Raw genomic sequence first — 25061 nt, 5'->3', positions numbered from 1 at the left:
CATGGTGGGATGACTCGCTCAACTGGCGTGCTGCAGGGGATGGCTGTAAACTCTTCTGAAGGGATGGGCAAGGAGGGAGAGGCGGCGCAGTAGCCCTGTATGTTAGGGAGTGTTTTGACTGTCTGGAGCTTAATGATGGTGACGATAGGGTCGAGTGTTTATGGTAGGAGTCAGGGACAAGGCCAACCAGGCAGGTGTCCTGGTGGGAGTCTGCTACAGACCACCCAACCAGGATGAAGAGGCAGATGAAATACTCTACAAGAAGTCTCACAATCGCTAGCCCTGGATCTCGTGGGGGACTTGAACTTAGCAGGTGTCTGCTGGAAGTACAGTTCAGCGGAGAGGAAAGGGTCTAGGAGACCCCTGGAGTGTGTGTAAGAGCTCCCTGACCCAGCGGGTGAGTGGGCCAGCGAGGGAAGGCGCCCGTGGAGGTGTTGCTCGTGAGCAGAGGCGGCCTGGCGGGTGATGTGATGGTTGGCAGCCACCTTGGGCACAGCGACCACAAAACGCTGGAGTTTCCATTTCTCAGAGAAGTCAGGAGTGGGGTCGGCAGAACTGCCGGCTTGGGCTTCTGCAGGGCAGGCGTTGGGCTGTCTAGGAGCCTGGCTGACAGAGTCCCTTGGGAGGCAGTTCTGAAGGGCCAAGGGCTCCAGGAAGGCTGAGCGTCCCTCAAGGAGGAGATGTCAGAGGTGCAGGCGCAGGCTGTCCCCATGTGTGGGAAGGCGAGCGGGCAGGGAAGGAGACCAGCCTGGCTGAAGAGAGAGCTTTGGCTGGAACTCAGGGGAAAAAGGAGAGTTTGTGACCGTTGGAAGAAGGGGAGGCAGCTCAGGGGGGCTGTAAGGATGTTGTGAGGTTATGCGGGGAGAACATGAGTAGTGCCAAAGCCCAGCTGGAACTTACTCCGGCTACTGCCATAGAAGACAGTAAGAAAAGTTTGTATAAATACATTAGCAACAAAAGGAGAGCTAATGAGAATCTCCATCCTGGATTGGATGCGGGGGGTAACATAGTGACAAAGGGTGAGGAAAATGGTCCCTAATGCCGCCTTTGCACCAGTCTTTAGTAGTAAGACCAGTTTTTTCTCAGGTTGCCCAGCCTGCTGAGCTGGAAGACAGAGACAGGGAACAGAATGAAGCTCCCGTAATCCAGGGGGAAGTGATGAGTGACCTGATACAGCACAAAACCACACACAAGTCTATGGGGCCAGGTGGGATCCACCCTGAGGGTACTGAGGGAGCTGGTGGAAGTGCTCATCAAGCCAAATCCAGTCATTTATCAGCAGTGCTGGCTGAGTGGGGAGGTCCCAGAAGACTGGAGGCTAGTCACTGTGACGCCCATCTAGAAGAAGGGCAGGAAGGAGGATCTGGGGAACTGCAGGCCTGTCAGCCTGACCTCCATGGCAGGGAAGGTTATGGAGCAGATCATCCAGAGTGCCTTCATTCGGCACGTACAGGAGAAGGAGGTGACCAGGCCCAGCCAGCATGGGCTTATGAAAGGCAGGTCCTGCCTGACTAACCCGATGGATGAGGGAAAGGCTGTGGATGTTGTCCACCTAGACTTTAGTAAAGCCTTTGACATCAGTACTGGGGCCAGTTCTCTTTAATGTCTTTATCAACGCTCCAGATGAGGGGATTGAGTGCACCCTCAGTAAGTTTGCAGGTAACACCAAACTGGCAGAAGTGTTGATCTGCTGGAGGGTAGGAAGGCTCTGCAGATGGATCTGGACAGGCTGGACCGATGGCCCGAGGCCAACTGCATGACATTCGACAAAGCTCAGTGCCGGGTCCTGCACTTGGGTCACAACAACCTGACACTACACTGCAGGTTTGGGGAAGAGTGGCTGGAAAGCTGCCCAGTAAAAAAATGGACGTGATGGTGTTGACAGTTGGCTGAAGGAGAGCCACCAGTGTGCCCAGGTGGCCAAGAAGGCCAACAGCACCCTGGCTTGTATCAGAAACAGTGGCCAGCAGGACCAGGGCAGTGATTGTCCCCCTGGACTTGGCACTGGAGAAGCTGCACCTTGAATCCCGTGTTCAGTTTGGGCCCCTCACTGCAAGAAATACACTGAGGTTCTGGAGCGTGTCCATAGACGGGCAATGGAGCTGAAGAAGGGTCTGGAGCACAAGTCTTATGGGGAGAGGCTGGGGGAACTGGGGTTGTTTAGCCTGGAGAAAAAGAGGCTCAGGGGAGATGTTATGGCTCTCTACAACTGCCTGAAAGGGCCTGTAGGCAGGTGGGTGTTGGTCTCTTTTCCTAGTAAGAAATGACAGGATGAGAGGAAATGTCTTCATGTTTGTGCCGGGGGTGTTTTATATTAGATATCAGGAAAAATTTCTTCACCAAAATGGTGGTCAAGCTTTGGAAGATGCTGTCCAGTAAAGTGGTTGAGTGACCATTCCTGGAGGTATTTAAAAGATGTGTAGATGTGGCAGTTAGGGACATGGTTTGGTGGTGGCCTTGGCAGTACTAGGTTAACAGTTGGACTCAATAATATTAAATGTCTCTTCCAACCTAAATGATTTAATGATTATATAAAAATTAAAAACTGAGGAATCCCAGGCACTTCAGAGTAAATCAGAAAGAGAAAAAAAAAAAGAGGGGTGGGGGGTGGGAAGTGCTGCTCTGTGTGGTCTTTCTGCTTCTCACCATAAGTAGTAAACAGCATGTGTCACGTTAACAGTTGGACTTGATGATCTTAAAGATCTTTCCCAACCTAAATTATTCTATGTTTCTATGGTTCTGTAATTTCTCAAAACCTCTAAATTTGTTCCCAATACCTAAAACCAGCCACACAAAGAGACAGTAACTGCTTTCCTCAAAAACTCATTTCTGATGCTAAGGTGAGCTTTTTTTCCCATGAGAAAATAGCTGTTTTCTTCTTAAAGAGAGTGCAAGAGCTCTCACCACTGTATGAAATTTAAAGTTGTTCCTCCTCATCACTGTCAGTTTTCTGGGCTCCCATTGTTTCCAGGGGAGAAAGGTGCCACTGAGAAGCTTGACAGGAGCAAAATGCCCCTGTAGGTACCAGGCCTTTGAACACAGACTCTGTTGTGGATGCAGCCAGCAGCAAACCATCATTGATAAAATCAGCATATGCTAACAAGTCTCTAGCATTCAGCTCTGAGCGCCACACCTGAATCCCCCATGGACATCTGTCTGTCAGTCCCAGGACACCCAGAAGATTACTCATCTTTTAAGAGCGTAACAGCATGTTGCCTGACATAGCCAACACTCCCGCAATTCTTCCCGCAGGCGTTTCATGTGTACAAGTATTGGAGCAGGTCTTTCCCTCCTTGCCCGCCCTCCTATAGCCTCATCTTCGTATCTCAAGATTTTTCAGAGGGCAAGAAGTTATCTCTCTCTTTGACAGTGCAATCTGCTATGCATTCACGGAGAGACAGGCTGCTATTTAGCTTCTCTTGATAAAGTCGTGATATCATGGGTGAAACTTCAGAGAACAGCAAGCTCCCCCTGTAGGGGAGATGTGCCTTCAGTTACAAATGATGATTAGCATTTTCCTTGAGCTTCATCCAAGCTGGATAGATGACAGTGTGTTTTGTGAACAGAAGCACGTTCCATCTGCCTAGCGATTCAAATAAGGGGAGAAAAATTAAAAGCCAAATATGCCAGATCTTGTATTTGGATCTCCCATCGCAACACACAGAAGGGAATTCAGCGCAGAAGTACAGAACAAGCAGCATTTTAATCCTGGCACTGATACTGGCTCTTTCTCAGGTCTTAGACGAGGCATTTACATTTCTATGGAGCTCCACTGGCAAAGAAACAATCTATAATGTCTCAGCTTCCCCAGCTGTGAAATGTGGATAGGAGCATGGTAAGAAATCTGCAGCAGCTTTGATCCTTCGTGTGCTGCGTGGGCAAGAACTGACAAGGAAAGATGGGACTCAGAACTTTTGCTCCAAAAATCACCAGCACCGAAAGCAGAGTTAAAGGTAAGCAGATGTTTATTGCTGTAGCAGCACTGCCTGCTACAGGTACATGGAAAGAAGGAAGTCTTAGACATTCACAAGAATGCTGAGAGTGATCCAGAAAAGTCCTTTCAGTCCCTGACAGCTCAGTAGAAGATGTTGAGAGTAAAAGTACAAAAGTTTAGCTGGGTATGTTTGGATCATTGACCCAAAGCCCTTCCATCTCCCATCCTTCAACAGCAATCCCTCACCCTTAATTTAGGAGATAATTCAACTTCATTCTTTGTACCAGCAAGAGGCCACGATTCCAAAAAATGTGGGTTTTGATGCCTACATGAGCAAATGGATTTTTTTTAAGCATTAGTTTCCAGTTCCCTTCCTAAACAAAGCAACTGAACTTTCACTGCATGGTTAACCCCACCACATCTGCATTCCACTTGCTGCTGGAGAAGATAGATCTGAATTCTTCTGAAAACATGACCCTGGTTGTAAGTGCTTCAAGTCTCTGCATCAAAACAGTCCTCTCCTTCACTCAAAATGAACTTACAATACATGTTGGAAATACATACAGGAGGACAGTGCGACAACCCAGGTGCCTGTATGTTTACTACATTTCCAGGAAGGGAAGGAGTATTTAAAAGCTATTGTGTTTTGGTGCTTGAGGTTTCACATTTCAGGCTATACCATGTGCTTCTACAAGTTTTATGGGACTAGCAACACCATGCTGAGCACTAGAAATGTTTTTTGTGGGGTCTTGACTTACTCAGGCTTCTGAGGAAAATTTTATACTATCCATTCTTTGCTGCTTTTCTCTACTTGACTAATGAATTAATAAACATGGTAGGAAAGCAATGACTCCAACATACTCTGTTGGGATCTATTCCTCAGAAAGGAATAATGCTCAGGAAAAAAAAGTGCTTAAAGAAGTGCTCAGAAAGGATGAATTTATTTGGCCTAATCCAGCAAGTTCAGTAGTGTTAGAACTATACAAGCAGTCTGCTGAATCTTGGTTAATCTCCCCTTAGTAAGTAAGGGCTCCTGCTCCTAATGGCTACAGGACTTCTGGTAAGCTTGATGTATGGGAGTTTGGTTTTGTGTCAGCTGAAGGCACAGGGAGAGCAAATTCACGCTGGTCTGTGAAAGACTCACAAGAGATGCAGCAGCATGGGGGAGAAAGCTGCACAAGAAACATAGAGTTCATTACAGCTAAGAACTGGCAAAAGGGGCAAAAATTGAAAGAATACATATAAACGCTTTAGGAAAGAAGGATAACATGGCAGAGAGTTTCAGTGTCCTTTGAAAGCACACAATGACCCACAATCTCAACTGACATCAATTTAGAGACACTCAAGTTCCATTCTTGCGTTCAGGACACTCCCAGAGCCTAGTCTCATCCTATTTCTATTAACCCCTAACCCTTATTTCCTTCCCTTTGAATATAAACAGACTTTAAGCAACAGTTTATGCAGAAATGCCTACTCTTAAGACACCTGCACCTGGTCAGGTGAATGCCACCATGAGGTACTCGCCATTTTCTTTCCATGGCCAGTCTTTCAGATATTTCTTTAATGGTCTGTACAGCAGAGAGCTGTCTGCCTGAGCAGCAAAGGGCAGCTCCAATGGTTACTCATAAGATCATCATTGTTACCCACACTCACAGCAAACATGTCAGTGCAGACTCAGGATCAGCCAAAGCATACGGACACATTGTCCATGGGATGTCCACAGAGAAACCCCACTGATGGGACATAGACCCATTGGGCACAGGGCCATCTCAGATGGGTACTCCTCCAGGGAGCTGCAGACATTGACATGGACACTGTCCTGTATACCAGCCTTTGCTGACTTCTATCCATCCATCTGATGGAAAAAAGGATGCTGACATCCTAATACCAGAACTATTCTACCAAGTAAGTGACAAATGTGTGTGAAAGTGGAAGAAAACCATGAACCCCTGCTGTGGTGGCAACAAATGGAAGAGGAGAGACAACAAGAGTGACTTGGGACCTCGCACAGACATGGAAATAGAGATGTCTTGGCTTTAGATTGAAGCAAGATTGACATGTGAATTTATGGTAGCCCTCAGTGGTGCAGTCAGAGGAGATGGAGAGATAATGGAATCACAGGATCACAGGATAATTCAGGATAGAAGGGGCCACAGGAGAGTCCCAGTCCAGCCTCTCACCCACAGCAGGGCCAACTCTGAGGTCAGACCAGGTTGCTCAGGGGTCTAGCTATAAATTTGCAATGAAAAAAAAAAATGCATTAAACTATTTACATTAAAATTTGCATTTCTCCATAACACCTAAGTGAGTCTTAATAATCCTTCTGCTTCAAGCGTGCTGTCTAGCAGCCTCAATACAAAGGGGAACAGGAGACTTCAGCTCTGGGAAGGAAATGACAGCCAGGGAAGACACACAGGGTAGACAGATGGTGAAGAGGGTGGTGGGGAAATACAGTTCTATAACATCTTTTATAGAGGAGCAATTAAAAGTATTAAAGAATACCTAAAGAAGATGAGCCTGCATAGTGCAGAGGGCATAAACTAATACTGTCTTTGGCAGCAGCCTCTAAAATTTGACATCCATTGTTAATACTGTTAACATTATCTGTTACTTTCCATCTGATTTCAGTGAGGATATAGAAGAATACTACTGTCGAGGATAATTTATAAAGAACCAGGCAGCTTTTGGTAAATAGGAAGGAACGTGAAATGGGCTTGCTGTGAAATGTGGATTTCAATCACCCTGTCAGTGATCTCTCCCCTTGTTATCTCTGCAGGGTCTTTTCGATACACTTGGTTCACCCTCCCCTCTCCTGAGCTGCTCAGGAAGGGCTGACTCCTTCTCCAACCAGTGCGGTCTCAATGGGATGCTCCAGGGCTTGGCCATGTGAGCTTTTATCTGTTTACAACATAAGACTAACCTGTTGTTATTCTCTCCATCTGGATTGGGGAAAAAAGAATTATTTCCCTACCAAAAAGAAATAAAAAAGAAAGCACAGCACTCAGTCCTGCAAGGCAAGAAGTCAAATCTGCAGTAACAGCTCTTGAGAGCGCTGCTAGGGGATCTCGGCTGGTTGATGGGCTATTGATCTACATTGCTATTAATTAGCACCAGAGAACTAGAGAGTGAACCTCACTAACCTAAGTAATAGGTGAGAGTGGCAATTCCCCTTTGGGTCAGCAAATCACATCCACAGAAATAGCTGTATCAATGAGGCATACGGTGTTGGTACTGCCTGTGCTGACAGAAATAGGAGCAAGGCATTACCGTTATTGAGACAGTCATCATCTGGCAACATCAAAAAAAAGGCAAAAGTGCAGTAAATGGAGGAGGAAAGTAACAGATCCTTTTAACAAAGGAAATATTAACACTTAAGCGAGAGGATCTGCAGAAGCTAAACACTATTTCATCAAAAGTGCTAGAGATCTCTACCTTATCAAGGTACACTGACAGTCAATATACGTGTCTTTTAACTCAGCTCAATTTCTGTGGAGATATATATACATATATGCAGAAGTGTCTACCTAAAATTCAGATTATTAGCAAATAATGTGAGTGTCAGCACTATTTTCTCCTTCTGCAGAGGAAATACTTCACTTTTAGTAGGTGCTAAAGTCCATCCCTATTCAGCAAAGCTCTTAAGACATACATAAGTGATTTGCTGAATCAAGGCTTTCATTACTAGTTTCTTCATGCAAGCTCACTGCAAGGAAGAGTGCATGAAGTAAAGCGTTTAGGGCAAGACTCTGACACCAACAGTTGTTGGATAAGGCACTGGGAATCTAAGTCAGAAAAGGCAAATTATCTCTAGCACACAGTGGAAACCTCTCTAATTTAGTTAAAAGCACTTCACTACACACAGTATTGTCATAAGATTACACCTGAGACATAAGAAGTGTCTAGGCCTAAAAATAAATGTTAGTGTTCCTGAATCCTCTTTGTCTTGCAGAGTGAGATCCTAGGCTGTACATATATCCCTGATGAAATACTGACTGCAGAAATGGACAAGCTCGAGTCATTTCTGTGAGGAGAGGGAGAAACACAGTTTTAGCCAGCCAGTAAGAAGTCTGGACTTTTGCAAGTAGTCCCAGCAAAAACGATGTGTGAGTGGAAAGCAGATGATAAGAGAATTTTCACAACTTATTACCTGGTGGTATTTCATCTCTTGCCTCTGTGTCTGCATGCGTTGGGTTTACGGGCCAGATGGATTCATACAGATATTCTTATAGCAGTAGCATTTAATAAACAGTGGAGATGGAAAGAGAAGGAAATAGAGCAAGAACTCTCTTTGGGTGCGTGTGGTTTTTGTGTTTGCTGTTTTAGTATGTAACTCCCATCTATACCGTTCTGTAGGTTGTGACTGAGTTGTCACACTCCGTGGGCTGCCACAGGGAAAGGATCCTGACTCCTCAGCCATTTGGTATGGACTGGTCGAACACCATACTTGGCAGGGCTCGCAGAGCTGACCAGCTATGCTTACATTGCAGAACCCTTCACTTGGATCTCCTCTGGTCCTCATGTGACGCCCCTTTAGCCCTGAAATGTAATCTTACCTTAGATTTCTCTGTGCAAGGAGGTAGGTATCACGAGAGATGTGTCACAGCTGGTTGGACAATTTTGTTCTAGCATGACTGTGAAACTCCTCCAGCATAATGACATTCTGGGTTCCAGAACATGATAAACATAGCACTTTCAAGCCGCATTGGAACCATTCTGGATGGAAAAAGCCAAACTTCAGGTAATATGTAGTCGCACTGGCTTTCTGAGGAAGACCAAGAAGCAGATCATCTCTCAGCTGCTTTGGAAATAACCAAGTCTGTACCTGCACTGGCAAGTATTGCAAAGCAGCAGGCATAGATGTACAGACCAAACCAACTGCTCCTGAGGATCCAATATCCAAAGTATCCATGAAGTTTTACTTTACTTGACTAAGCTCCAGACTGTTCCTGTGGACTGTATGTCTGTTATTAGTAAAAGTCCACAAGGTGGATGCATGCAATATATCTTCTAATGGGGTTTCATCCCACATGATTTTAATTTCTGAGCTCTAAGTGTGCTTTGAGATGTGAGCTAGAAGAAAACATGTGAGCACAACTTTGCAATCACCACTACAATATGAGTCAGAGAGCGAGCCCAGGTAGGCAAGAAGGCCAAAAGGATCCTGGCCTGTATCAGAAACAGTGTGGCCAGCAGGACCAGGGCAGTGCTCATCCCCCAGTACTTGACACTGGTGAAGCTGCACCTCGAACCCTGTGTTCAGTTTTGGGCCCCCCACTACAAGAAAGACACTGAGGTGCTGGAGCGTGTCCAGAGATGGGCAACGGAGCTGGGGAAGGGTCTGGAGCACAAGTCTTGTGAGTAGCAGCTGAGGGAACAGGGGGTGTTTAGCCTGGAGGAAAGGAGGCTCAGGGGAGACCTTATGGCTCTCTACAACTGCCTGAAAGGGGCTGTAGGCAGGCAGGTGTTGGTGTCTCTTCTCTCAGGTAACTAGTGACAGGACAAAAGGAAACAGCCTTAAGTTGTGCCGTGGAGGTTTAGATTGGATATTAGGAAAAATTTATTCACCAATAAGGTTATGAAGCACTGGAAGAGGCTGCACAGGGAGGTGGTGGAGTCCCCATCCCTGGAGGTACTTAAGAGGCATTTAGATGTGGCACTTAGGGACATGGTTTATTGGTGGGCTTGGCAGTGCTGGGTTAATGGTTGCACTTGATGATCTTAAAGGTCTTTTCCTGCTTAAATGATTATATGATTCTATGATATGATTCTAAAACTGCCTTTCTCATAGAAGCCAAAACATTTGAACAGACACACCTCAAGCAGACCTGCTCCACAAAGAAGCCTGGAAGTTAACTAGCTCAAGGTTAATGACAGTGCTTGAGACAGGTGTCATCTGGAGTGCAACAGGGAGCGAATCAAAATGACACTGAAAGCACCAAACCAACACTGGCCCATTTAGGGCACAGCCTCTGAAACTCCAATTAATAAAACTTTTCAGTGTTGACTGGCATGACACTGGCAGTTTGAAGGCAACATGTTAAGGATGTGGAGATTGCCTAAGGAGGGATTTGATGTGAAGACAAGTATTTGTAGTTTGGAGCAATGCACAAGTTGTGGAAGGCACGAGGGGACGGAGAGGGGAGGTACAGGCAAATATGAAAATGGTCACTTCATGAGTCTGCTGGGATAGACTGCTTTTTGTTCTCAACACTTTCTAAGGCTTCTCCACATTTTCAAAGAGAACAGCTGTCACTTTCACATATCCCTTATTTTGCCCTCAGGCTTGCCCAGTTTCCCACATAACTGCCCCTTAATTTGCCTTACTCCTCCTCTCTCCTAAATGTCCGTGAAGACTAAAGGAAATTTTTTGTGATCAAATCATTAGATCAATAAGGCTGCAGCTGTACATGGACATGGAAGATGCCCACTCTCACACACTGGAACTGCACATTTGCACTTCATTGCATTCACATCATTAATTCCCCTCACCCTCCAAACAGTGTGGCTGCATCAAAACTGCTTACGGAGAACACGTCAACTCTGAAACTGTGTCAATATTTGGGCAAACATTGGCTAATCTGGGTCAAAAGTGTGCCAGGATATGCTCTAACAATTTAGAAGTACAATGAGTGAGTTCTAGTGTCCTTGGTACTGCTTAATTTACTGGTGTAGAAATTACCTAGCTATTTTCCATCAGCACTTGTAACGTCTGAGTTGGATCCATGGGGCGTTTTACACATTTCTTCTGTTCAGCTTTGTTACAACGCCAGGATCCTATATATGGTCTGCTGCTGTAGGAGAAAGGACCTAACAAATGGGAAATAATTGAGAATAGAGCACTGAAGTGACTGAAAAGCAAGGGAAACTGACTTGTGAAGAGGAGGATAACTGTTAGCATTTGAGGAGTTTAAAAGCCAAAGGGGAAGAAGAATTATTTGCAGGGTCCAGTAGAGTTTCACTAGGTGTAAAGAGCTGAGAATGAGAAAGGGATCTTTAGCAAGAACAGAGGGAAGTATTTCATCAACACCGAAGCCTGCTGGACCGTGAAATAGTCTCCCGAAATAAATGGTGGCAGTCTTACAGATCAGGTCATTTTAAATTATACTGGCCAAAGTACTGGAGCGGATTCTTTAGGGAACAGCTCAATATTGAGTCCCAGGGATGGCCATGTCAATCTCACAGGCAGCTCTGCTGCTCATGATAATTAGGCTCCACCATGCTGCCATGAAAAGTGTGCTGTTTGACAGTCATGGAGCACCAGATCTTTTACTTATGGTGCTTGTCATGATATGGTGTTATTTATACATTACTCTGAGTCCAAAAGTCTCTGCAAAGAGGGAGGCAGAGCCCTCATAAGTCAAACCCCTGGACTATTGAAGCTGATGAAAGATATAAAATAACTTGCATTAAACCTTCTAAACTGCTGGCATCAGTGAGAGATTTTACTGAAAATACCCCTCAGCAAGAAATGATATGTAGTAATGTGTGACCAAGGAACAGGTTTGAACTAACAAGTACACTCTGACGGACTCTGTGGGCATTTTTGTTTTGTTTTGTTTTGTTTCATTTTTATTGTATTTAATTTTCTGTCTGCTTATAAATGCTTGACTGACGGGCATGGAGGCTGCCGTCTAACACTTCTCTTCAAAACAGATAGGGAATGAACATCAACATTACTCAACCCAACCCAGAGGGAACAACCTTTCCTAAAAATAAAAGCATTTCCCTCACACCTTTTACCCCACCCTGTCCAACTCTCCTTCTCTTTTGCCAAGAGAAGCAACAACTAAAATGAAGCTCTGCTAATGCGTATTGCTTGCTTCAGGATATCCTCCGCTGATGATTAGAAACTGGATGGAGGTATTCTTGTCATATACTCACTTGCCAAATGTTAGCAAAGCATCCCTAGACAGCATCGTCTCTCATGCTCTGATGACCACATACTACTGGAGGAATCTGCCTACCTTCTCACATCACCCAAGATAATGCTTGAGTTCTGTACAAATACCAAAAGAAAGAGATGGAGACTTGTGGAAATACCCCAGGGAGCAGGGGAGAACCTTCTTTGTATTTACTGTGTCTTCTGACCAAAACCAGGAAGGAACATGCTGAACAACTTATTCCCCCCATTCCCTTTGAAATGCAGGATGAAGCTTTCAGCCTTGTTTTATAGGTAAGTGGCTTCAGATCAGTATGATCAGTGCCCAGGGCCCATCAGGAGTTGATGGCACAGTTGACATCTGAATTAATTTCTCCGAACATTTTCCTAGCAGGGACTCTCCATGGCTGCACAGGCATCTGCAGCTGATGGTCTCCAGTTCGCAATGCCTGTCCATCCAGTAGCAATTAATCATTAAACTGCTTCAGCTAGACTGACCTTGTATTCGTTTGATCTCTATGACTGGCTTCCTGACTGCTAAATAATATGGTAACTGCAATTATCTGCATCAACTGACTGGCACCTGATGGTTTCCAGAGCTGAGAGGTGATGTCGTTGGTCCTGGTAGCATCACGTTTGGTAGCAGACAAAATGGGCAGCTCACTACCTCCATGGGCTGAGCTCCTATTGCCGCTGCTCCTCCTGCCGGGGTGGGAAGATAAAGGGGTGTAGGGAAGTCAGGATAGATGAAGTGAACCTTATTTCATGGACAACTGTTCCCAATACCAGGAGCAAGCCCAGCTCTCCAAATCTGCCCTTTCCCTGGTATACTTCTGTCTTGAGTATTCCCCAGCTCTTCATGGTAAGACAACGCCTGCTGCTGTGTTAGCAGCCTGGGAAGCACAGGAGTGGGACAGGAGACTGCTATGAGAAAGGAAAGAGGGCTGTGGAGGCAGTGGGATGACTTGGTGATGACTCCAAGGAAATGGTGGTGGGGTCTGGGAGGGGTTCACCTTACCTTCCTTTCTCTGGAAAAGCTATCTGAATGGGGAGGATCACTGTAGGCTTTGTGATTCAATATGGCACTTAACATCTTTTTTATAGGTCTTTCCAGTCACCAGATGAAATTCTGAAGTTCTCTATTCAATGGTTACCCATTTCTTCTCAAAGTTTTATCTCCTTCCATTTTTTTACATGACCACAGGATGCTAAATTACGTATTTGTGGACAGAGCTTGTGCCAGCACTGAGCACTGACAATGCACATTACAGTACAGCTCATGTATTTCTGATGGCACATTTTACACTGCTATATATAAAGTTGTTATGGCATTTATTATTCACTGCCAATACAGTTCAAGTTAAAATAGGTTTTATATAACAGTTCAAAGCAATATTTTAAGAAATAACACTCGTGTCAAGGCTGCTGTGTCCTACCAAATTTTGACATTTCAAAGCAATAAAAAATCTTTATCCAAAATGTAAGGTTTTGGTGAGACATCTCCCTTGCAGACTTCTCTATTTTTAATCTGCAAGCAACAGCGAAATAAGGACATTTAAATAAAATGAACAGCCAGCTGAACTTTTGACATGGCTGTTATCTTTCTAGGTGGAAACTGTGAATGCTGAAACGTGCCTCAAGGGATGTTCATGACAGAGAACAATGTCCCATTAACCTGAACCTCTAAAGAGATTCTGGAGATGCGAAAAACACACAAGTGGGAGAAAGTCATTGGAACATTAAGATGATGTCTATTATGGGCACAACTTTATATCTGTTTTTCAGGACACAAGACAGGAAAAGAATTTATTTCCTCATTTCTTTAGCAGTGAAAAAGGTTTTATATCCATTCTTGCAAAAAGGGCAAATTCAAGTCTCTTAACAAAACAAAATAAAACAAACAAAAAAATAAAGCCCTGATACTGGCACCAGCACTATGGGCTCCTCTAAAGTTGTATGCTAATCTGTGGCCCAGAAGAGACAATATTCTAGCAATGCTCTGTGACCTCTTCTGTGCTGCTTAAGATCTATGTGTTTCTGGTGCTAGATATGCAGAAACATAAAAACCCCAGAAAGACCAATCTACTTGCACAAGATATGCTTTGCACAGCTCTGTTCTTCATTCTGGTCCCCAAAGAGCAAAGGAGAACAAATGCTATACATCAAATTGGCAATAAATTTAGTTTATTAGATGTGTTTGACAGTTAGGAATAATGTTCCTTTTAGTCTTCTTGATTACTTATTGGTTTTGAAAACGTATTGGAAACATGTTGTAAGGGTGACTATGAGCTCAGTGAGTCCCTCCTCTGTATGCCCACAACTTCTAATGAAATCAGGGAAGTTTTAATTTGCAAGATGAGTTCTTTCACAAGAAATATGTTCATGTGGGTCAACAAACAGAAAAACAAAACCCAGTGAAAATGAGCACCATCTGCTTATTCAAATACAATTAGGGAGAGGTATGACGCAGTCCAAAAATCCATTTCATTTTCATTATAATTCTTTCAAAGGAGATGTTAAATAAAATACTGTTGGCCCTAAAAGTTTTCCTCCCAAGGAGAAAAGTTTAAGATACATTTGAAATCATGCTTGTGGAATGCAGTCCTCCTTACAAGATGAACACGGATCTTGGACAGCAAAGCAAAATAGATGCAGGACATGGGGAAAAAGAAAGTGCACATCTTCTTAGGAAGCAGAAGGCTGAAAAAAATTAACTGCCTCAGTTGAATAAGTTAATCACAGGTAAGTTTGCATTTAGGCAGAAAGGTATACAGCATCTACCAAATCAATAGGTACACAGCCTGCCCAAGACGTGTTGCATTTGTTTAGACATCACGCAGGGCTGTGACTGGATTTACTTACTTGCCTGAAGTACCCCCACCAGAGCCACGTGGGCCAGTGCAGCTCCGCGCAGAGCTATCAGATTATGGCCCAGAAATGGCATTTAACCAGCAAAACAATGATCTCTGAGGAGACATGACTGCACCTCTCGATTCTGCAAAGTTGGTGTGCTTGGGGCTGGTTTGGGGCTGGTTGTTCTCCACTGCCTAATGGGCAAACACTAAATGTGGTGGTGGATTTTGTGTGGGGTTTTGTTTGTTTGTTTGTTTGTTTGTTTGTTTGTTTGTTTTTCTGGGGAGGGCAGGGGGCAACATAAAGACACAAAGAAAAAGGCAGTGACTATTTTTCAAACAGAACATCCTTTGTGTCCACACACCATTTCAGAAATACTTTTGCTACAATCTTTCTTGAATATCAAAGTGCAGGAACATCCCAAACCATGCATTTTCTTGCAACAAAGTTCCCTAGAGTTTGTCCTGGTGGATGCAAAGAGATTTCTCAAGTATGAAAGGTCAATTCACACCCAAGGATACTCAGTATGAGAATATTATTTAAAAATTTCATCTGTAGTAATGCACGTAAGTCCACAAATCTCAATCGCTTTTATTCAGCAAACAATAATAGAAATTAGGCATATGCTAACCTCCTCTCACTCCTGTAAAACTATCAAAATTTCTTTTTTAAAGTGTTGAATGACATGTAGCTATCAATGTTTGCAAACAGAGTTCAAAGCCTCAATGTGTCTACATCTGGAACGTTTGTTCCCTTTTCTCACTAACTCAATCACAGTTCCTGCTGTACCACAACCAAAATCTATTGTGATAAAATTAGCTCAATCCAATTAAAGGACAAAGTATAGTTCTTAATTAAATGTTCTGATTATTCTGAAGCCTTCTTTTTTTGGTTCATCCTGAGTTTAGGACTGTAAAAGCACACAAATTAGAAAGATCTTAAATGTTCTGGTTTTACTAATGTATTGCTTAAATTTGAGTAACAAGAGTTTCCCAAAAGCATAAAAAGAGAAGTATAAAAAGAAAAATGTGGGATGTTTAACTTATTCAGACCTCTTTTTGTTCTTTTTTTCGTATTTTATTTATAGCACTTCTTAAAAAAAAAAAAAAAAAAAAAAGAGTAAAAATAGTACATCTTCTTTTAACTGCATTAAGAACTTCCAAATACTTTGGTAAAGCAAAAATATTGAATTGTTTGAAAAATGTTAACAAGTTATTTCCTTTTGTCTACCTATTCTCTCTTTTGTCTACCTATTCTCTCTAATGGTAAAGCTGAATATTTTCTCTCTGTGACCAATTCCAGTTTCAAGTTTGCATGCACCCAGAAAGGTGCTTTGCTGCAGAACCAAGCTGAATTAAACTACCTCCATACAGACTCTACTATGGCAGACTCTACTATGGAAGACTAACTGGAAAAAAAACCAACCCAAAACCCAACAACCAACCAACCTCAACCTCACTACATTAGCCTGTGAATATTAATTATTTCTTGTCATTTTCATTACCGGTCATACGGATTTCTAATTCTTCCTTCTGCCACTGATTTCCATTTTGAGAAACACTTGATAATCGCTCCCATTTTTAGCAATACTGTACTGGCAGCAATGTAAATCAGCATTTCTTTCATCATGTTGAGCAACGCACAACACAAGAAATCTGCACTTCCAGCTCGCAAGCCCCTGATGGGCCAAAGTTACTGACCTCAATCTGCTGAATGGCCTCTTCCCGCTGACGGATGGCCTCCAGATCCTCTTCTGTGATTTCCGAGAGCAAGGCTTGATCCTGGCTTTGGTCCTGCCACATGCCATCTCCTCCGTTAAAGATCTTCTCACCATCAGGCAGGTCAGAGAAGGGGGTCCTCGGGCTCTGCTGAGATGGGAGAATGGAAAGAAAGCAAAAGAAGTGTAAATGTTGTCCAGTTTTACATAGCCTTCTTATGGGAAAAGAAAATATTAATATAACAGATTGCATAAACAGTGGTGAAAAGGTGAAGAGAAGAATAAGTTACATGCGAGGAAACATCAGGTCTTGAAGAAAGCATTGGGACCTGAAGCTACATTTGAGCCCCAGCAACCAATTTCAATTTTCCAACAGTTCTGACAGAACAAAACATTTACATGCATCTGAAAAAGGACACATCTACCTTGTTGATTTTCCTACAAATCCTTCCAAAATTAGATTTCTCAGGCAGACATAAAGCTTACATATTTGTCTAGAAGACTTTATGATCCAACTTGCAACATAACAAAGGATCCTACCTTGTCTATTTATGAGATAAACGAAATACAGCTAAAAAATAAGAAAAATCGTTATAGTGATGTGACTGCATTGTCATCAGTTTGAGCAACTCAACAGTTTCATGGTGTTCACTTGGTAGAGTTAACTGATTTTGCCGACACATCAGACACCACTTTCTACATAGCTAGATGTTCATACCGCCTGTAGGAAATGTGCTTGTATTCAGATCCAGATTGTAAGAGCCTGTGCATGATCCACCTGCATCTGCAGTGCAGGTAGGGGCAGAGGTTTAAACAAGGGCTTCTCCTCCCAGCCTTTAGCTTCTGTGCTTATAGAGATGTTAGGTTCAGTCTAGGCTGGACTCAGAGAATGAACTGACACAAGGTTAGTTTGGAGAATCAGGAGGCTAGGCTCAAGTTCTAAACTAATAGGCACTGCTGACGACTCCAATCCTACAACTACCTGAGTATTTCACTTCAAACCATGCACACGGTCCTTTAAACTGGCCCTGAGCTGAGCTTTGACTCCTAATCATAAGTTACAATAAAAAAAAGCAATCCAAGTGCTTCCGATGCTCTGAAGTTGAAAGAAGAAATGGCAGTTGCTACGCACGTTCTTGACCCGAATGTCTTCCAAGTCTCTGAAAGCTACGAGGGAAAACAAGCACAAGAATGCAGAGGGATGTTCAGTTCTCTGCATCTGGGCTTATCTGAAGCTCAAACACCAGGACTTTGCAACAAGTTGTGCCCCCCCAAAAAAGGCTTTTTTGGTCATTTTGTGGCTACGTTTTCAAAGATATTAAATGCCCTCAATTCCCACAAAGTGAATAGAAAGCAAGGCCATCAGGCAGCTTACTGGAAGGACACGGAAGGACTGGAGAACTGTAAAGACGGGGCTGGAATGACTCGAGTGGAAGTTGCAGGGGAAAGAATGCCAAACCACCAGAGCAAGAATGAGAAGCCTAACCAAGTATGCATGAGGGAGACTGAGAAATGAGGGAAAAAAGCCACTTACAATGTGTTTTACTTCTTGCTTTTTTGCTTACAGATCTGCCTTGGAGGAAGTGTGAAGAAGACACAGAGAAAATGGGTAACATTTAACCCTTGCAATCACATTCAGACCCTCTATCTGGCCAGATTTTGAAGAACATCAGGCATCTGAAAATAATTATTTAACTCTTTAACTCTTCTTTAGTTCTTCAAAAAGTGTATAGTTTCTGCATTTATAAAATACAGAATTTTTGCCATTGCTAAACCTAATTTTGCCTTACAAAATTAATTAGTTATTATTATCGCCACCATCTCGTTGCAGACAAGGAAAATTAAGCAATGTGATGAAGGAAGAGGGGTGATGGAAGAAGTAGAGGCATACAGGCAAATCAGCAGCAAACAGTCAAGCATCTTTCAAAAATATAAACAGGAGATTTAAATCTTTGACACCATTGCCTTACTTTGTTTCATCCTCTCCTTCCCTGGGATCTGTTATCTACACAGAAAGGGTATGTTACAGGAAGAAAATCGTCATTTAAAATGAGGTTTAAAATTCATTTACACTTTAAAAGACACAATTTAATAGGATTAAGATACTCTGGGGGTGTTTTATTCACTAATTATTATGTGCCTTGGACACTAACTTATCTGGTAGAGTGTTTCAGTGCCAAAAGCATGTATTAATGGACTCAAGAAAAAAAGCCCTTGGGGTATTCTAATGCTTCATTTATAGTGATAGAGGTGTCCCCTCATCTTCACCAGTGGGCTAAGCAGGACGTGCAGAGGCAGTTATACTGCACAACACCAAGTAGGCTAGAAGACCTCAAGTGCCTGCCTTCTCAAGACACAGGAAAACACTGATCTAATGAAATTCTTGTACTACGGTCACAGCAAGGAAACCGTGCCATGGACCTAAATGCAGATGAACGGACACTTAAAGCCACGCTTTCCCATACTGATATACATTTCAGTGGAAGATGGCAAATTTACAAGTTTTCAAATGTTTTCTGTTCTGTTCTGATGTGGGAGCACACAGGATTAACACAACAGCCAACAATACAACAATACAGCAACCAACTCTTCAAATTACATGAGTCCATCTGATACCACAGTTGTACCACAAATATGCTTGACCTTGGCCTGTGTCAACTCTGTTAGTCATCCCCACCTGTTGTTCTGGTATCCGTAAATAAAACACACACCCCAAACAGTCCAGATAGTGCAATGCCAGTGGTGCTGCTCAGTCATCTTTTACAAAAAGCAAAGCTATTCATGTGTTTAAGTAGATAATGGTCTAGACAGAGATGGTTTTCTCTAAACAAAGTCATGGCTTAAGTTAATTTCGGAGCTGCTGAAGGCAATTACTTGACTTTGTATCCTTAACATCTTTCAAGAAAATCCAACCATGGCTGCTGAATGAGTGCGTAAACCAGGAAACAATGGGATGCAGGGGAGCTGAAATTTCCTTCCAGACATAAAAATAGCTCTAAAGTAACATTAAATATAGTGACCAGGACTTGCTATTGGGGTATGTATGGTGGCTGGGTGTGCTAACAAATTAAAAGTGCTTTTGTGTTTGTTGATTGTACAGAGCCCCTCATTTCTGTGATCAAGTGAACAAATCCTCAGTTTGGAAGTGTGAAGAAATCTAATTACTCTTAATTCTTCTGATTGAAAATTGCATATAGCTTGGATTATCAGTGGTCTTCATTCCCTTTTGAGTTGTGCTCATTGCCATGTCTGACAAAATACTTTACTGATAGCAAGAAAAGATATGATGGAGGGCACTCACTAAGCCTCCACCGATAAAGTTCCTTTTGACAATGCACTGGAAGGGGCCATAACTCCCTATACAGCCATTTCTGCATTAAATTTGATTTAGCGCCAAATTTTATACCCTGTGAATCCCTGTGTAATTTTCTGTTGGATTTCCTTTCATAAATTGTTAATTGGATGTGTTTGAAGTTGTTCTGTTGTTAAAATTTGCCTGAAGCAGATTTTTGTCAAGACGTATCTATAAACCAAACTCTGCCTCTGAAAAAAAATGATACGAGAGAAAAAGTTGAGTATATCTGATATACTCAGTAGTTCTTTTAAAATTAAATTCTTAGGACTGAGGTTCATACTATGCTGTTATTCATCATATCTGAAAAATTATGCCTAGGCACAACATTTTTTTCTGTTGGATAAAATCTTTTCACGAGGATAAAATCGTTGCTGCTTACAACTACATTTTTTATCAGATTTATTTTACAAATGGGGAGATGTTATATGCAGCTGCTGATAAAGTGGAAAAAAAAAAAAAAAAAGAAAAGGTTTTATCTGGATGGTGACAACTTCTGCCAGTATCGTACTTTACCAGCATTAAAATCTTTACATCAGAAATTGCATGTTGAGACCTCTCCAAAGATTACCCCCTCCCAGCCCCCTGCCTGCCTCGCTCCCCATTTGTATTTTAGAAGGGACAGAAGAGGAGCATTAACAGACACAGTTTCTTCTCCTTGTACACAGCAGTATCACAAGTTTTACAACCCATGCCACATAAAATCACCAAGCAAGGGACCAAAATGACCTCTCTCCTAGTTCCCATATGGTCTTTATTCCACACAGAAGCAGAAATCTAAGGTGAACCTTACATAATATAACATTCAATCACCCCTCACAGTTCATCTTCAGAGACTTAGGCAATCTCCTGTAGCAGCAAGATGTGTGCTGGTACCGTCTCAGTCCTGTAGCTCCCTTTTACATTTCTAACGATGCCATTTCTAATTGCTCAATCCAAGATTGTTCCCTTATCAGAAATTAAGGATGTGAAATGCTGACTGGAGATGGATGAGAAATGGTTCTTACTGCTGGTGAAATGTTTACTGATTTCAAAGGAATTTTTTTTCCCACATCTCATCAAAGCCTGAAGATACAGAGAAAAATTATATGATAGAGAGAAAGAGGGAATGACACACATACACTCCCTCCAGCTCAGGTAAGTTACAAGTCAGATAATAAAGGTGCCCAATCTCAGCTGCAATAAGATGAGCCTCTCACTGTCTCTCCAAAAAGAACTGTAAAAGTTGATGTAAATAATTAAGATATATCGGCGCTGCATTTACAGACTCTGTTCACCAGACAAATGACAGACTGCAGGGACAGGAGGATGAAGGGCTGAGGAAGACCTTCACACATGTCTACCTTCAACTTTGGTACAAAGGAAGTTGAAAAGGAGACTTAATGGAGTGCAGTGCCTGGAATTAGACAGTGTGACCCCATTTCTACAGCATCTTCCTGCACCCCAACTTCAACCAAGAGTTCTGGAGAAGGAGGGTTTCATTTCTGACTGTGTGTGAATACATGGGAAGAGGATGTTAATGCACTATCTTAGGATGGATGTGACACAGCTGTTGGTACATCAAAATGGGGAAAGTGAGTCTCCTAACTGGACTGAAAACCTAATTCTGGAGAGTAAGAAGGAACGCAAGTTCCTTCTTTTCTGACTACTCCACTCGCATGCACGCTTCAATCAGTTGGAGCTGTCCTCATCATCACTTGGCTGTAAAGACACTTGAGGCTGCCTTTGATATGCACAGGACGGTTCACAAATTCATCATTACCTCCAAGTTTATATGAGCACAGGTAAGACAAGTCTCACTCACATAAGTGAATTTTGTACTACATGCTGCAGGTTGCTCCAAGGAAATCTGCAACCCTGAAAATAGGGTATTTTAGAGGTCTGACATGACTCAGATAGTAAAGCAAGGAAGGTTGCTCTCTGCCTTCTCCAATTTCCAAAAGCCTTGTGCACCTCTAGCAGGGATATGGCCAGCTCAAGCCGTAATCAACACACCTCCCACGCCTCCCGCAAACTATCACATCTCCTTGGGTAACATTCTGGCTCTGGCTTTCAAACAAAATGCAAATGCAGAGATGTTTATCTCCTGCTTTATAGTATGTATAGATATATAAACAGCCAGGCTACACTTTATGAGGATATCCTATTCTCACTAGCATCCAGGCTTAGAGATTCACGTTTTATTGCATGTGGAATAATGAAGCTGGAGTGCCTGCATTAAAGATCAATAAAATACTTTACATGGAGGGCCACTGTGCAGAATACCGCTGTAGTTATGCTGCCTGCCTGTGCCTGACACATTTTTAATAGCATGTTGGCACTGCAAGCTGCCCAGGACAAAAATGGCAAGGAGAAGCTAGTTTGGCCTGCCTATCGATAATGTACAGCTAGGTTAAGAAGACAGATAAATTGGATTAGATGATCTTTCTCAAACCATCCTTCCAAAACAACTAACCTTGCAGACTCAATGAGATTTAGAGCTGTATCTCGCCAGGCAAAAGCCCAAAGCAATTACAGGTAGAAAGGCCTTAGGCAGGCACAGAACAAGCAGCCTGGGACTTCTAAATCTTTTAGAGGAGTGAAATAGTGATATTACAACTTTGCATTATCTTTCACACAGAAGATCGCAGCAGTGATTGGTAATCTCAGCTCTGTTCTCCTATGAGGAGAGCTTCCTACAATAATGGGGGAAGAAATGCAATCACAAATTAACCATTGCTTGCTCTTCCTTTTCACTTAAACATGGGCACATGTAAAACTACCGTAACAAGGACAATTTTAAATCAGGGTATTTCTAATTCTTCCTGCATGCATCACTAACATGGGCAAATACAGAAAGGCATTCAGCATTTTCGTCAAGTTATGTAAATTTAATTACTCTGCACCAATGTAGCATAAGAAAAAAACAGCATGGGGAAATTAGCATAAAGGGAAGAGCTGAAGTGCATTTTTATTTAAATTAACTGGAATCTCTCAAGTGTTTCTGTCTTCACTCTTGATCAAGTTGTTTACTTTTGAATGACGCGAACTTGAAATTGAGCAAGAAAATCACCATTTCTACCAGCTTCCTGCTACTGAATCTGCAAGAAAGTATATATTTTAGGGAAAATGTAATAGCAGAACCTATTTTGCTAGTTCGCTTCTCAGCATTTATAGATTTAATCGTTCAAGTCTCTGCAGTCATGAAGACTAAGAAAATCCATTTAGTTTCCTGGAACTAGAAGAGACTTAGTAACAGAGTACCTAGTTCATACCTCCTACAGTTTTCTTCTTCTTTATTTTTCCTTCAAGACTTTATTACTTCACCAAATTCATTCTAAGCAATCCTGACCTCATCACCTAGGGCCGCTCTAGTTCAGAGTCAATCTTACTGTACTCAGGGTGAGAGAATTAAATGACCTGTCTGTGGTAGATGAAGAAAAATAAAATAAGCCAGGAGGCTGAGGTTTAGCTTTCCGATAACCAACGTGCTTTTAAGAAGCACAGCATATTCCCAGCCCAAGGTGAAGACAAAGTTTAGGAGAAATACCCTTCCTACCAGGCTTAGATGGTGGGGCTGGCACTGCTATTTTGTACAATTTCTAGGGCAAACTTCAGTTATCGTGAGGGCTACATTTTGTCATGTATTTTCACCCTGCATAATTCTTACAGATACCCTATAAGGGAAGGAAGGAGCAGTTCTTCCTGCTGTTCTTTTCAGTCCTTCTCTTTTTTTCTCTTGATTTGGCAATTTTATCTACCATGCAAATAGATGGTCCCATGGTGATGTGAGTGAAAGGAAACAGCAACAGTGAAGAGAGGTATAAATTTCCCCTCTCTTTAATCTAACATTCTTTTCTTTTTGAACCTATTTCATTGAATGATTTAAATCTGATTACACATGTCTATACCCATCCTTCTCAAAGCCAACTGCCTGTGCTATCACTAGCTTCAGGTGGCATCTCTGTAAATGGAAAGCAAGTGGATAAACACTCCTTTAAGACTGCCATGAGGGAGAACATTCAATGGTATTTTTATAGCATCGCATCACATTCCTAAAGCTGTTTCTGCCCTTTCCTAGCTGTCTGAATTATATTCTCATAATTCTCCATCTCTGCGCAGCTCTGCTGCTGGCACTGTTTTTTGGCTGGCACTGCTGTCTGAGAACTGCACTGTATGTCGTCCCTGGATCCTGATGCTAGGCAGAAAACTCCCCTGCTTGCAGCTCCCTCCCTGAACATCTGAAGTACCCAGCGTTTGTGTAAATGGACCCTGCTTGCAAGAGCTCACAGACACATCAAGACTATCTAGAAAGGACTGTGTTGTCTCTGCCTCCTGACATATGTGCCACACAGCTGGTGAGCAGGTTCCTGCTAGAAAGGCAAACAAGAAGGAGAATGAGTCACTGCCTCGCTTGTTAACAGCCATCTAGAGCAAAAAAAAGTGAGAAGTCTTTTGCTTGGGTTCACATGGAGGCAAGAACCAAATTCAGCTTGACTTTCTGCACCAGAGACAGCCTCTAGCATGGGCACGGTGCCACTCCGTAGTGTGGAGCACTGGAAAAGTAGGAAGATGCTGGGAATAAAAAGGATGTCTTTCTCTTTCAAGAAAATGACTGCTTTTGTATTTTGCATTTTGTTTTTGGAGTGCTCATCCACTTTTTTTTCAGAAACATGGTTTACTCCCACCAAACCTCTTCAGCATCTATCTTTTAACCTCTTTTTGTTACTGGCCTTTCAGGGTTTCATTGGACTGCTTGGTGTCCAAGCAAATGTTCACAGTCTGTGATTGAGGAACATGCTCATGTAGTGACTGATCTACAAAATACTTGACCATTTTACAGCCCCTGCACTGTCTGTGTTCACCATATTTCAGCTACTGCCCAAAAGCCAGATCCCTAATTAGTACAAAAATTGGAGGCAACTTTTCACCATCCATCTGGAGGAGCTTCGCTGAGCCTTGTCAGGGTAGGTGGCCAGTTGGTAAGGATGGGGATGGGGAGACAAGGTTCCTGCCTGTTTGTGAGAGTAGCGTCCACTTTTGCAGGAGAGGAGGAGAAAAGTGGGCGCTGAGCTTTGAGTGGTGTGATGGGATAACACTCGTTCACCCCACAACTTCTGGCACCATCCACAGAAGAGCCCCATCTCAAACAATGTTAACATTGTACAGAGAAAAGAGCAAGGTACTGCAGCACAGAAACGACTAGCTCTGCACTGGGACGACAACAGTCCTGCAGGAAAACATAACCTATTTTCACTTACAGGCTTTTCTCAGCAGCCTTCTATTATCCATCAGATTTCAACATAAGGCATCAAGATGTAAATGGTCTTCTTTCTATCGCAAAGGA

At 42.8% G+C, this 25061-nt stretch overlaps 1 protein-coding gene across 7 annotated transcripts in view; it reads right to left on the bottom strand.

Annotated features, from left to right (window-relative positions):
- The window catches only part of TSNARE1 (t-SNARE domain containing 1), a 507873-nt gene that overhangs the window by 224397 nt on the left and 258415 nt on the right, over window positions 1-25061 (bottom strand). For 6 of the 7 annotated variants that reach the window (XM_056332139.1, XM_056332138.1, XM_056332137.1 and 3 more), the window contains one exon: window positions 16367-16534. In XM_056332139.1, coding sequence (XP_056188114.1) covers window positions 16367-16534 — 168 coding nt within the window. The remainder of the gene's footprint in view (window positions 1-16366; window positions 16535-25061) is intronic. The other variant, XM_056332141.1, reaches the window with a different exon arrangement.

The sequence above is a fragment of the Falco biarmicus genome, chromosome 3 (genome assembly GCF_023638135.1).
Source record: "Falco biarmicus isolate bFalBia1 chromosome 3, bFalBia1.pri, whole genome shotgun sequence".
Lineage (NCBI taxonomy): Eukaryota > Metazoa > Chordata > Aves > Falconiformes > Falconidae > Falco > Falco biarmicus.
Note: the sequence above shows the minus strand (reverse complement) of the source record. Positions and strands in the feature narration are given on the sequence as shown.